The sequence below is a fragment of the Anguilla rostrata genome, chromosome 12, assembly GCF_018555375.3.
Source record: "Anguilla rostrata isolate EN2019 chromosome 12, ASM1855537v3, whole genome shotgun sequence".
In the NCBI taxonomy this organism is placed as follows: Eukaryota; Metazoa; Chordata; class Actinopteri; order Anguilliformes; family Anguillidae; genus Anguilla; species Anguilla rostrata.
In genome coordinates this window covers 25,667,660-25,681,788 of record NC_057944.1, presented here as the reverse complement: position 1 = coordinate 25,681,788, position 14,129 = coordinate 25,667,660, and the positions used below count along the sequence as shown (strand labels likewise).

Below are 14,129 nucleotides of genomic sequence, written 5' to 3'. Positions count from 1 at the left end.
TGGGAACCTACCCAAATTTGGTAGCTCTATGATGTACAGTTTCTGCTATGCACACACGATCTCAGAAAAATAATAAAAATCTGAACAAAAACAACAGGTTTCCAGCACTTTATGCTTGGACCCCTAAAAAACATAAATTAAAAAAGTTGATGTCCTCAAAGATTAAATTGAAATATAATACATTGTTTTATAGAATGTATTGATCTTGTGAGTGAAAACTGAAAATCAGCTTGTGGGCTGATGAGGCTTCCTAACACCAAAATTGAGTGATACTACCAGACAGTATTAAGAACGCAAGGATACGAACCATAGACTGTAGGCAAACATGGAAGAAGTCATTGTGATGTCACCCATTGACTCCCCATGGGCTTGTTGAAAAGGATTTTGAAGCCCGGAAAGTGTAGTCCAGAGATCAACAACTCACGGTCCTCGAGGGCCGAGAACTACTGGTTTTCCACCCTCCCTTTGCCTGGGAGTCAGGTGTGAAGACAGTCTGGCCAATCAGTAGCACTAATTACCTGGGAGAAAAGAAAACCAGGGCTGGATTTGGATTCGAGGGCCAGAGTTGATGATCCCTGGTGTAGTCCATGGGCGCTGCCATGTTCGACAAATTGGAGCCAGAGACTGCGCAGTAAAGACTTGAACTGGACTTGAAATCCAGTTGTCCATTAAGCGTGTGCGATACAGTGACTCGGTAGTGACACAAACTGTACCACAAAATATTACCGGCTTGTCCAAATAGCACAATAACTTAACAAATTGGCATATTGGGAGAAAAAAAACCCCACTTTTTCCACTTTTTCTTGTGGAAAAAAATGATTGACTTCATATTTTGATAGTATTGTTGCCATTGACTTACATTAAAACAGGTGGCTGAAACACCTATACTGGAGAAACCGCAGTGGCACTAGTGAGCAACGTCTCTCAACAAGACAAGGAAGCGAGCTTCGGTTTCCCCCGCTTGATATGAACAAAAAAAAAAAAAAATGTTTTGCGAAGTGGAAAAAAAACAACTTTTGATTGGTTCACACACAATGACTGGCAGTGTGTTCTTGTGGAAGCTCACAACCTTCACTTCCTACATCAAGCAGTAGCAGAACTGGCAGGGAAGATTCATTTAAATGGATTCTAAAAAGAGGTAGAATTACTGACAAATGGTCAGAACATCCATTGGTAATTGGTAAAGGATCTCTGGGGTTTTCTGAACAGAGAAAGATTTAGGCCTCAAACAATCAATATTTCACTGTCAAGAAAACCATTTCATCACGGGGAGACATCTGGTCACCCAGCAACAATTAACTTAGAAGCTGTGTGTGTGTGTATTTCAATTTGTTGCATGCACACCCCATACAAGGTAAAATATATCTTACCTGTAAAACTCTGGTGAGCACAGAGTGCCTCAATAATTCTTTCATTACTGAAGCACTTCCAATAATAATCTTAACCAGAAACCACTGCGCCCAATGTTAGGGTTAACACAGTTAAGGCAGACTGGCATCCATTTTGAATAACCGTCTAGACCCATTCTGAAAACTGCGTGCGGCCAAGAGAGCTGGCTTTGAGGACATCAATTGGCAGGACACAAGGTCAGGTGGGGGAGACTGGTGGACCCATCACTGGTCCTCTTCCCTTTGCCTGCAAGACCTGGCAGATCCCAGTGCCAGCTCGCGAAGGTCTGCTATCTCGCTTAAGTGTGCGCACGCGGCGCACGCTTTCACGCACACACATTCACACACACATACTCACACTCACGCATTCATGCACACATATTCACACTCACACATTCACGCACACGCATTCACGCACACATACTGACGCACACATATATACGCACACATTCACGCACACACATTCACGCACACATATTCACACTCACACATTCACGCACACGCATTCACGCACACACATTCACGCACACATACTCACACGCACCTTAGCACATCCTGCTGGATGTTTGTCTGCACAACAGCAGGACACTGCAGCATAACGGCCACAAATACATGAGGGGAATCAAATTATAGTGCGCAGCTATTTCAGTAGCCAAACCTACACACCTTTTTTAAATGTGCTATAGTGACATGTGTACTAGCGCTGGGACAGGGCCCACAGCAGAATCACTAAACCCAGCACTACTAATGGGTTCAAACTGTGAGACTGTGGGGAATAAAAGGCAGACAAGTCAGTCAGTGTTTACCCTTTTTTTTTCCTCAAGAAAACTTCTGCAAGACAAGATGTCTTGTGCCATTACTTAAAAAAACACCAGCCCGCTAAACACTTTTTTTTTTTTCCCTGTGGCAACTTCGAAATCTGCACAGTGTAGCAAAGGTCTGGTGTAGCATTACATTTATATTAAAAAAGTAAAATGAAAATACAAAATCTGCGCTTGGAGCATAAAACACGGTAGAAGTGAGTCCGTGGGTCTGTAGGCCCCCCCGCTGGTCACCCGTCCCGTCCGGCACTGGAGCTTCCAGAGGAGAGGAAACATGGCAGACTTCCAGCTCGCAGGTCTGCCCGACGAGTACAAGGGTGCACCCTTGATGAGGCTTTGCTCCTCCCCCTTCAGAGGTATGGGGGGGGGGGCTTGAAGCTGCCTAGTTCATCGAGGTATTAAAATGATTGGCCACGTCTGCATGGCTGGCAGTTCAAAGGGAGGGTCCTGACCGCAGCAGAGTGGTTAACAGGTGAAAACTAACGCCGGGGGGAGGGGGAGGTAAAAAGATGCTCCTGCGTGGTCGAAACCGTTAGCCATTCCCAGCTCTTAACTGCTGTTCGCAAGACCACACCTGAATACTCCAAATGCAGGACATCTTCAACATTATCTTTTTAGAGCAAGTGGGCAAGTGTCGACTTCAGTGAACAACAGTGCCTTCACCATAGATACTTGAGTGCTAAATTGGACTTGCATTTGAAAAGAACTAGTTGTATGTGAGCCAGAAAGCCCCAATGCCGTTTAGTCTTCGTAATTAATGCGAGAAACTGCACTGATTTTTATTCTGTTCCAGAATCTCAGGTTCTCTGCATGCACACCTCGTAATGAACCAGGGCTGGAAATGCACACCAGATTGCGCCTGATCTAGCAGCTGTGTATCTATGGTTTCCAACACCGAAAATCAAAAAGGAGAGGGACAGACAAGCATTCCCGTGTTAGTTTGTGCCAGGCCACATCAATAATCATAAGAACTTTAACCATAAGAAAAAAGACACCTTATCAGGGTTCGTAAGTAAAAGAGAAAAGGCAAAAAAGTAGACATCACTTCTGTGGTCACCAGGAGTGAGGGACGAGCGTGTGTATCACACGAGGCGATGCTACAACCTTTGGGTTGGCTGCCCAGCAAAGTGCTCAAGCAGCAGAAGCTGTGCCCCTTACTAAAACACATCAAATGCTTTTTAAAAATATTCTAATTTCTGACATGGCATGCTCGGGGTCCCTGGTGGGGGGGGTATGGGGGGGTTGCAAGTCCCTGTAGGAGGAGTGTGAGGTGAGGTACACTGCTTGTCCTGTGCGTGACGGGTTAAGACAGGGGAGGGTGCGGGACGTTTGGGATACGGGGTTAGGTCTTCTTGGTGCCCAGTCTCTTGAAGACGCTGACTGTTCCGGCATTGTCCATCTGGGCCCCCCCGCAGTCCCCCCCGCCGGTGCTGCTGCTGACCTTGGAGCTGGCCAGCGCTTTGGGCCGGGTGCTGGTCACGCGGCTGTCCTGGGTGTCGGGCTGCAGCTGGGGGGCGGGGCCAGGGGGAGTGGCAGGAGGCAGCTTGCCCAGTCTCTGCAGGATGCTGAGTTTGGAGGGTGGGGGCTGTTCTGGAGAGGAGGAGGAGTTAGAGGGGGGGGATGGGGAGGGGGGCGGCTTGGCCTTGTTGCCCAGGCGACGGAGGGTGGTGGGGGCGGTTTTGGCGGGCGGCTTGGGCGGGGGTTGACTGGAGGAGGCGGCCGCCCGCTTCAGGGAGGGGAGGGGCCGTTTCAGGACGCCGGCGTACTGGAGCACCGAGCCCTCACCGTCGCTCTCCTCTTCCTCATCCTCCTGCTCACCCACATCCTCCTCTTCCTCATCCCCTGGCCGGCGCGCCCCTCTGTTCCCAGCTCCGACTTCCTCATCCTCCTCTTCGTCGCCCCTGCCCAGCCGGCTGAACACTCCTGTGGGCTAAAGTGTGTGGGGCACAGAGAAGGACATTCAACACAACAGTGACTCACAGAAGCTGCTCTTGCAGCGAAGCATTGCTTCAGTGCCATTATCCAAAGCTGCAAGTCGCCACGTCTCATGTTTCCTCACCTTGCTGCCGGTGGTAGTGTCTGCTTTGGATTCTGCCCCCAGCCTCTCAAACACTGAGGTACGCTTCATTCCCTTGTCTGAGAAAGATGGACAAAGACAAACTGACAAAGCAATAAAAGCTCTTTGTGCGAGTTGTCTGAGAGAAGCTACGGTTGCCCTATAGATGGTTGACCTGCCTGAGAGTAGCTGTGGTTGCCCTACAGACGGTTGACCTGCCTGAGAGCAGCTGTGATTGCCCTATAGATGGTTGACCTGCCTGAGAGTAGCTGTGGTTGCCCTATAGATGGTGGAGCAGTCTGAGAGAAGGTACAGTTGCCCTATAGACGGTTGTGCCGTACCTCTCTTGGCCTGCTGCTCCAGGATACGGCGTGTGCGGGCAGTGGTGCCCTTGGGCATGTTGATGATGTATTTACCCTCCATTTCCGCCGTCACCCGACGGCGCTTCACCGGAACGGCACCGCCCTCGTCCGCCGGCCGGCTCAGCACTGGGACGGAGGGAGGAGAGGAAGAGAGAAACAGAGGAGGGAGTGATGAGAAAACAAGAGGCGGAACTAACAAACGACAACACCTCACAAGAGACAGCATGAAATCAATGTAAGAAACTAAATTCAGAGCGGGGGTGGGCAGGGGGCAGAGAGACAGGTACCCGCTTTTGTGCTCTTGCCGGCTTGTTTGTTGGACACGGTCACAGAGAGGCGGTTGTCAGGGCGACGGACGGGCGTGCTCGGCGGGGAGTCCCGGCTCAAAGCGTTGGCGATCATACGTGTGGCGGCTGTTCCGAGAGGGAGAGAAAGAGAAATATCAACATTACAGGCGCAGGCAGCCTCAAACAGGAAGCGTGAAGAATTTATTCACAGTCTCTCAGACACGCACACAAGCGCACACGCACGCGCGCACACACACACACACACACACACACACACAAAAAGGCAAACGTCGGAAAAGCGGACGCCTCGATACAGCTGGTGAGGTTTCTTCCATCTCAGCTCCAGAGTGTCAGAATACATCGACACTCCTTCCCGCTGCTCGCCTGCAAGGCTTTTTCTCATCTTAGATTCGCCTTCTCCTTGATGTTATCAAGCGGTCATCATACTTTGCAATCAAACTGACAATGTTCTAACAGGGGAAACCGACACCAGCTCTCCTAACTTGAAATCCAAGATGGCGTAAATGGCGGTGAGCTCGGACTCACCAGAGCTTATTTGGCTATGTGCTGAGCTGTTACCGCCGGCTCCTTCTGGCCCCTCTCGGGTGAAATGCGCTTGAGCCGACGCGCTCGTGGGCGCAGGCTGTCCGCACGCTGCAGCGGACGTTCGCCTGCGCTTCCCCAGCGCCGCGCCCGCGCCAGGCAGCGGGGACAGCGCTTCGCATATCTGCAACCTCCGGGGGCTTCGGATACAGCCGTACCGACGCTTCTCACATGTCTTTTAACAGCTTATTGCTAAATTTTGTCGGACCACACAGAGGTGATCCTGGACTCTGCCAGCAGCAAGCTGTATTTGTTTGGGTGTTATCTAGCTGACAGGTGGTAGCTTACTATCCTGGCAGAATGCGTATGTGTCACTGCATTTCACACAGTGTCCCCCAGGGCACAGTTTGGGACCCTCTGTAAATCATCATTTAAAAAAAACAAACAAAAAAACCCCCTCCCATACAGTTCCACAGCAGTGCTCGCAGGTTACGTTGTCACAGCAATGACATAGTAATCTATATCATCACAAAATCCAATTCCAACTGCAAGCAGTACACGACTGCCAGCGGGTTACCAAAGTGCAGGGGGAGTAAGAGTTTAACAAAGGGACCATTTTGTGGGGAAGAAAAAAGGAAAATAACGGATTCCTTCTTTAAAAATGTAATATGCAAGCGTTCCTTTCGATTCAAACAATTCTACAGATAACAGCACAATACTGGCTCTGATAGACTGAATTGTGATACATGAACAAAAGCCAGTGGTGGAGAGGGGGTAAAAATAATAATTATAATAATAATAATTTAAATAAATACATTTTTGCTACCATTTTAAAAAACACGACAGGCTGGGGGGGAGTTTTAAATGAGGTTCCGGTCCATTTCCGGTTTTAGTACCCTTGCTAAGTCAGAATCAAGGAGACGAAAGCATCACGACTGCCATCCTGGCTCAGGGATGCAGCCTAACTGCCGAAAATGAGCCGGATGACTCAACCGCTCCATCACCAGGGGGACACAAAGAGAAACGGAACGTTGCATCACCGTGCGGCCCACGTAATGACGACAAACTGGGAAATTTCCACCCGCCGTGTTACAGGCCCCCATGCATGCTGGCCCGCAGAATACGCCATTACATTACATTCAGAGCGAGCACCTCCATTTAAACTGTCCTGTAAAGTGGTCGGTGCCTACCGAATAAAAGCTCTAAATCTATGTTTAAATATATCAGTCTTCCTACATTTTCAGGCTGCTTAATTGTCTCTGTGTTAAAGCAAACTGCAAATGCTATGTTATGCACCTTTGTCATAAATTATTTTAAATACGCATCTTAAATGCAATTTATTGTCTGTACAAGTGTCACCGTTACAGCCTATCACAGCCATTGTGGTGAAATTAGCCTCAGTGACCCGATCTGCACCGCTTCGTAGCCTCAGTATTGTGATCTGTTTTTGCATAGGGAGCTCAGTCTGTATTACAGAACACCTTTCATACCACTATGTGTGCTATCTGTGTCCTTAGGGGGGCGCAAGAGGCCACGGCAAGTCACGATAGCACGTCACGATAGCACGTCACGATAGCACGTCACAGTCAAACTTCTCCCGTAGAGGTTTCACTCGTTAAAAAAAGACACCTGCAGCTGTCCTGTTCCACGCCTCTGGACTCCGGACACATTTTTCTATTGTAAATGGAAGATGCATTTTTTAAGCTTGGCCTTCAGACTTGCCTCATTGCATTACTTTAACCCTTTTCTTACCTGCAGTTCTGTTATAATCTTCGCCATGTTCATTCCGTTACCCTTTTTTAAGGCGGTTTCATTTTCAATCCCTCAGCTACGGGCCCCTGTGCGGAGCTCGGATCCGGCGCGCCGGCGCTGTATGACCACTAGGTGGCCCCAGATTGGGAGGTGGGGGAAACACTCACGCGTGTTGGCGGTCCTTCTCAGCTCTGCCTGAACACTGGTTTGTCCTGAGGTGATGGCCTCGGTGGCCATCTTACACATGTCCTGGTGGGGAGGAGGGAAAAGGCCACACTCAGCAGGGCTCTGACCCGTAAGAGAGCTTCTCTGAATCAATGGCAGGCCTGATCATCATTTCATGCAGGAACAAAGGACCATTTGAGATAGAACCCAACTCATTAATAAATAATAATAATAATAATAATAATAATAAATGCGGTTTACAAAGATCCCATTTATTTCCAGGTTTTAAGTCTGTTGTCCGTAGCCACAGCTTATCCACCCAAACAAAGAACTACGGCGTAAATACAAAACAATTCAAACAGAAATGAAAGAAAAATGTGTAAAAATGAAAGTGCGAGCCAAAAAGAAAATGGTATGTTTACAGACATTTGTTGTATATAACAACCGCCATTTGTTTCCATAAAACTCCACTGACTTACTCTACAAAATTGAACCTGGAAAAGGACGCCTGCCAAGTGAATTAATAAATAAGCAGCAAAGAAAGAGAGTGTGATAGAACATTGAGCCATTAACTAATCAATATGAAGAAATATGAGCCATACCAGCCACCTAAAATGAGTGCATCTACTAAGGAAACACACTGGTACCCAAGTAATAAACGCTGGTAAGAGGGAAAGCCTCAGGACATATATGGCTCCATTAAAGCAGTACAATACAGAAATGAAAGTGATCCCTGAAAGTGGCCAAGCAAACCTTAAACCTAAAAAATGAACAAACAAGTATGTGTCTGCAAGACTGAGAGCTCTTTACTAAATATCAAGCTGCACAAAGTAAGTAATCTATGCTGGCCAGCTTAAACAAGGAAATCTGCAAAGGAAGCGAATGGACACGTGATCACATTCAACAGCATGCATGCATGTGTGTGTGTGCGTGTGTGTGTGCATGACCATGTGTAAGAGTATGCGTGCGTGCGTGTGTGTGTGTGTGTGTCTGTGAGCAGTGCGCGTGCAGCAGTGTGCTCCACCCACCCTCACCTGTCTGTGCACCTGCTTGGCATGCTTGAGGATGGCGATGATGTCACCGATGACCGTGATACCCAGGTCCATCATGATCTCCTTGCTCAGGTCCATCAGCATGTTCTTCTGGATCCTGTACGGCACGACAGACACACAGAAAAAGCGTACAGACACTGGCAAACCGGAATCTGCACTAGAGAGCTCACTGCCTATGATTCACACTCTAACCACAGTGACCTCACAGATGGTCAGAACTGCCACGCGTTGGAAAGCAGTGTCCAAATGCTTCTGAAATGTAGGATGTCACTTCATAACATTCTCCAAAACATGGCATGGATATATTTTGGGGTATTTGTAGGGGGGAGGAATTGGAAAAGGCCTGGAAGTCTTTTTCAAGACGATAGAGGGAAGCATTTTAGTGTCACCCACACCACGCAGTCTGATTGGCCAGTTAGCACAGTCTAAATGACTTGTGAAGTCATTGATGATGATCCAAATACACAAGATTATTCTGTTTTCAGGGTAAAAATAGAAAGTTACTGCAGTTTGTTCCTCGTATATGCAGATAAAATTAAAACAGAAAAATGAATTAGTGTCTTAATTATGTGGTGTATGTACAAAAAAAACAGGTTTGAGGCCGAGAGAAAAGTTTAAAGGACCCGGCAGGAAAGTGCTTTTACATTGAGAGCCTGGACTGTGTTCTAATTGCATACTGAATGGATGAGATCAAATGCCCCATTCACAGACAGCAGTTAAGAGTGACTAATCATAGATCCTATGACAGGGGGAGAGCATGTGCGTGCAATGACTGGGGGAAGGCAAATTTCATAAATGGTATGCATATGCTCTTCAAAGAGAATTATGCATAGGGAATGTCTGTCTGTTCTGGTCAAATAGTGGTTACATTTTGCACATGCTTGGGGAGTACGGAGCGAAAATGCCCTGCCTTTTAACTTTGGAGCCTAAAGGCAACAAAGGATTCCATTTGTAAATGAAGATGCCTCTGGTTTATAAAGTTCTAGAAAACCAAAGTAAAGATAGTCCTTGATCTACGGAATGAGGCTTATGTAATATGAAGGGGGAATTATGGTTGGTCTAAATAACTCCCAACACATATATACTGTAATACTGTTTCTAAAAAAGTTAAGATATTTGTAGTACTATATAGAACAATACTCTTACCAAATACTCTTTTTCCCATTCTGTCCTTTGTGTTTATCAAGCAATTATTATTTCAGCTGTAAAATTAACTTACAATTGTGTTGGTTGTCCACCCTGATATGCGTTTGGATTGCTGTGTATAATTTTTGTAGTTCCTCTGACCTAAAAATGTCTTTAGTTATACATTAATTTCCGAGTTACGCCTAAATTGAGTTACGAAGTGGTCCCAGGAACGCAGCCATTGTGTAACTTGCAGTATATCGCCGCAGGACACAAGAGTACACACAAGACCACCACCAATATCAATAATGGTACACCGAGTCTCTTCATTCAATGTGCACCTTAGTAATGCGTCTGAGATGACCGGACGCAGCCAGTTCTGTTCTCACCATAGCAGAGCAGAGATTCAGCCACATGACCCAACAACTCCAGACCAATACTCCTCCATGAACTGAGTTTATAGTTTCGAAAAGAGAGCAAGTCTGCCACAGAAAGTGAAGTCATCAAAGAGGAATATGTCTGGTTGCTTCAGCGGGGCACATTCAGTCTAGGGAACCAATCCTGTCTCTTGTCAAAGAGGTTCTGAGGGCCAGGGTCTGGTTCCACGCTCGGACAGCATCGCTTACATCAGAAATGGCCGGCTGTCTTACCTGTTGTCCACAAAGGACAAGGCGTAGTTCACAGCCAGGCTGGGAGGAATTCCAGCATCCTTGAAGAACTGGATCCATTCCGAGGTGGCTGTGGATAGGAGGAAAGAACACGTCAGCATGGACACACATGCAACTTTAGTACGACAACACAATGGCCTTACATGGTTCTAGACACCCAAGAAGAACTGGAGCAATAGGGCACCAGTCTTATTTTCCTGTTGTCTGACCTTACACAGACTTACAGAAAAGAAAACTGAGGCAATATGCATGGTTATGCGAAACATCCGGTAAAGTGCATAACACTGCTGACATATTGGATTTTAGCTAACTGCCAAAAAAGGTCCAGCTAAGTACACTGCAGAGAGTTCTGGCATATAAGTAGCATATAATTCACACCACCTTTATTTTCCATAACTGCCGCAAGTGTAGATCACACAGTTTAGCTCAATATATTAAAATTAATCATCACTAGCCCCAAACAAGTACATACATCTTTTGTATGGATCTGTGGCCATAAATCATTGAACATATTTTGAAACACCATAATGTTAAATCGCTTTTAAGATTTACAATCGATCAGGCAGTAGACTGATAAAACTAAAGCCTTCTTAGCTATTCTGTCGCTCCAAGTCTGTTTGTAGATATTTTTAAGTCACATTTATAATAATTACTACACAAAGGTCTCACAATGAACTGAGGAAGCTTTAGCCAATGGTGATGAATGCTGATGCAAAAATACTGCAACAATTAGGCTACTCCCTAGGTGAAATGTGGCAGTGAGGTATCACGTTAGACCAGCTGGGAGATATATTTAGAGCTTACAGGATGAGTAGCTATATCTTCCGCATGAAACAAAATTCCAGCAATATTTTACCCATCAAACGCTGATCCTAGATCAGCATCCACATGTGCCTAAAATAGTTGGAGGATTAACTAAGTCTGGCTGGCTAATTCAGCCAACAGGGTTTCATTACTAAATCGACTGACACTGTGTAACATTTGTTATCGACTAGAGATTCAGTGATTGACGAAATATCAAGCTAGACCAAGACAAATGTGTAATATTATCTAGTCAGCGTACCGTTGGCAGACTAGTATTACATTTGGTCGATGAACACTAAAGTTAACGTTAGCTAGCTGTAATTCGACATGACCAGCTAGCATGCCCTACAGTTATAGGTAACCAATTAAAAATCGGTACTTATGACAATGGGAGATGAAAACAATATTTGCTAATTACCGCTAACTGGCAATCATTACCTAGCCAACCAGGCTAGATGGCCAAAAACAAATTCAACAATGATCTCAGCACAGAACAATTCTGAATACCCCTCACTGGAGCAGCCAACTAGCCGCGTAGCCAAGTCGTTGATGTAGCAGAGCAGTGTGTAAGCGACAAAAGCCGGCTGTAAACCTCGCCTTCTGCATTTAGCAACTTAGCTAGCATTACACTAACCATAGTTATAGCTACTACAATCGCTAGCTCACACCAGTAAGACCCAATATTCTAGTTGGCTAGGGCCCACTAGTTCATTTGCCAGATACACCAATTCATTCAAATAACGAATCAACGCAAGCTATTCTAGCTAGTTCACGTTAGCTTGGCAGCTCAGCGTTTCGATTTTGTCCAACAGAACCAAGTAGCATCAATAATTGACGCCGTCTTCTGCAACTATACTGACAAAATAAAATTACCTATATTTTACGATTCTGTCGACAACTCTTGGTTCTGGAACTTTTAATCAGAATTTAAGCAGACACACAAGGCCCTGTGCCACTCACCTGTTGTTACAGACGCCATGTTGGAAGAGAAACAGCTGCTTCCGCTCGACACTGTGACGCAATATCCAGTGTCATCTATGAAAATCAAGTTGTTAGCGAGAAAACTAGCTCTTTCATAAATTTAAAACAATTACAAATAAAAACGACCAGTTTACTGACTGCTTCCTTTCACTTAATTCAGACTCAAAGCCAATTCACGGCGGAAATTTTCGAACAAGAACTGAGAAATTGAATTTAGCTATGTTGCTAATCTCAACGCCCAAGTCGCTATTTTGCCTTTGATTAGTTGAGACACGTCACGTTTTTGTCGAGGCCAATGAACCTTGAGTGCGTATTGTGAAGGAGAATTCTTACAAAACCTCTTCGACAATCAGAATATAAAGCATAAACATTGCATTAAACGAACCATATTTAATTTATATTAAAACAACGCAATGTATAGCTAAAATCAATTGCGAAGCCATACTAAATAACATAACTTACAGATTAATTTTATTTATATAGCACACGAAAAGCCGATAAGTGTGAATTGACTTGTTACCGGCATCTTGTTGTGACTGAGCAAAACATAGACCTAAGAATCTTCAAAATTAGTCCTCAAAGACGCTTTCAAATACAACCACAATGAATCGTACCATTGCAACTGCGGTTATACGCTATCCTGAAGTGGTAATATCTACTTAGTTCCACTAGAGTGTAGTATAAGACCTTTCTTTGTGAAATAAATGTCCCTTTGCTGTGGAGGTTGATATGGCTGGCATTGTGCATTGAAAATACTGGAAGCTCTTGTTATGTACTCATGTACTCACATATCTATGGATAGAAAAGAAAAAAAATCTAACGAAACCCCTGAAAACAAATAATTCAATGTTAACAGAATATACGTACAACCTAGACAGTGAAACACACAATGAACTGAACAAAATTTTATTTGGCAATAAAATCATACATTAAAAACATACATATACATGAACATTTCCCATTGGTTAACAGAGGATAAGTTCCATTATGCCCAGAGGTGTATAGTTCCAGAATCTATCAAATGCAAGACAAGAAATCTTTCTGTAAATGTTTCTAAGTTCCTTTTGATTTTGATGCACACATGCACACACATACATACACACACAGACACACAGTCACACATGCAGGCGCACGCGCACGCGCACGCACACACACACACACACACACACACACATGCAAAGACATATTACAGTAATAGAGGGTGGATGCCCTCTTATTGTTCACAGTCTGATTGAAAACAAAGGTGATGCCCATCCTATATTTTGAAGAGTAAACAGGAGAGGCAGTTATACAGCTTACATCATTATATAAGCTTTCTGAAGAAAAAATATTAAATAATGAAGAATAGTATTAAAGGGATGAAGACTTCAGGTTAATGAGAGCTCTGTTCAGACAGAGTGGGCCTTCCCTTCCCATATTTTATCAACATCATAAAACAATCATGTATTTGACCAGCATTAAAATGTTGCATTTCAACAGCAAATGTATTTTTAGATACAGGGACACAGAGGAGCCAAACACCATCCGCTGCATTTGTTCAATTCAAGCAGTCCATTGGCAGCTGACAACCTATCCCAAACCACCACTTGGACGTCGTACATGCTGCCATTGTACATTTGTTCTGCCAAATGCTTGAAATGTCTTAATACAGCTAAAAAAGGAAAAATGAAATCATAATAAAGTCACCATTCATATCAAGATTTTTATATTTTTATTCCAACGGGGAAACCAAAATGTAACCCCTGTGATGAATAAACTGACAAAGGCAGTAAAATTATATTTACATCAACAGGTGAAGGACTCCCAAAGAGGGTTACCCATAAAATGACACAGTCTAGAATCCAGAAGGGACATAAATAATTGATGCACATTCACAGATTAGTACGGTGCGTCACCGTCACACAGTACCCACAGTACCATTGGATACACTTTCTCTCTGATAAGGCTGTAGTGGGGAAGATATGGCAAAAGTTACAATTAAGGGTTGCAAACTACATTTATAAAAACCTTATGGCACTGAATACACATAATATACAGTGTGTTATTAGTCTAACTGTATAAGTTCTTCAAATAGATTAGCTACATATGTTTCAGAATATTGCATTTCAGTGGACAATGGATTTAT

General features: G+C 44.8%; 1 protein-coding gene across 5 annotated transcripts; it reads right to left on the bottom strand.

Moving 5' to 3' along the window:
- Positions 1 to 2,183: 2,183 nt before the first annotated feature.
- c12h19orf47 (chromosome 12 C19orf47 homolog) lies at positions 2,184 to 12,134 on the bottom strand. Of its 5 annotated transcripts, none has more exons than XM_064302234.1 (8): positions 11,984 to 12,134; positions 10,202 to 10,289; positions 8,409 to 8,523; positions 7,377 to 7,497; positions 4,915 to 5,040; positions 4,682 to 4,753; positions 4,269 to 4,345; positions 2,184 to 4,139 (listed from the first exon to the last, which is right to left on the bottom strand). In XM_064302234.1, the coding sequence occupies exons 1-8, from the start codon at positions 12,000 to 12,002 to the stop codon at positions 3,552 to 3,554; spliced, it is 1,206 nt and encodes a 401-aa protein (XP_064158304.1). In that variant the 5' UTR covers positions 12,003 to 12,134; the 3' UTR covers positions 2,184 to 3,551. The 5 variants fall into 5 exon arrangements, with proteins under 5 accessions (XP_064158304.1, XP_064158301.1, XP_064158303.1 ...); XM_064302231.1 differs by having other exon boundaries at positions 4,607 to 4,753; positions 11,984 to 12,125; XM_064302233.1 differs by having other exon boundaries at positions 4,607 to 4,753; positions 7,377 to 7,458; positions 8,421 to 8,523; positions 11,984 to 12,122.
- Positions 12,135 to 14,129: the final 1,995 nt, after the last annotated feature.

Coding starts and splice junctions, on each gene's coding strand:
- c12h19orf47 (XM_064302231.1), bottom strand. Junction 7,498..8,408: donor CCAAGCAGGTGCACAGACAG/GTGAGGGTGGGT, acceptor CTTACGGGTCAG/AGCCCTGCTGAGTGTGGCCT. Junction 4,754..4,914: donor CGGCAAGAGCACAAAAGCGG/GTACCTGTCTCT, acceptor CCTCCGTCCCAG/TGCTGAGCCGGCCGGCGGAC.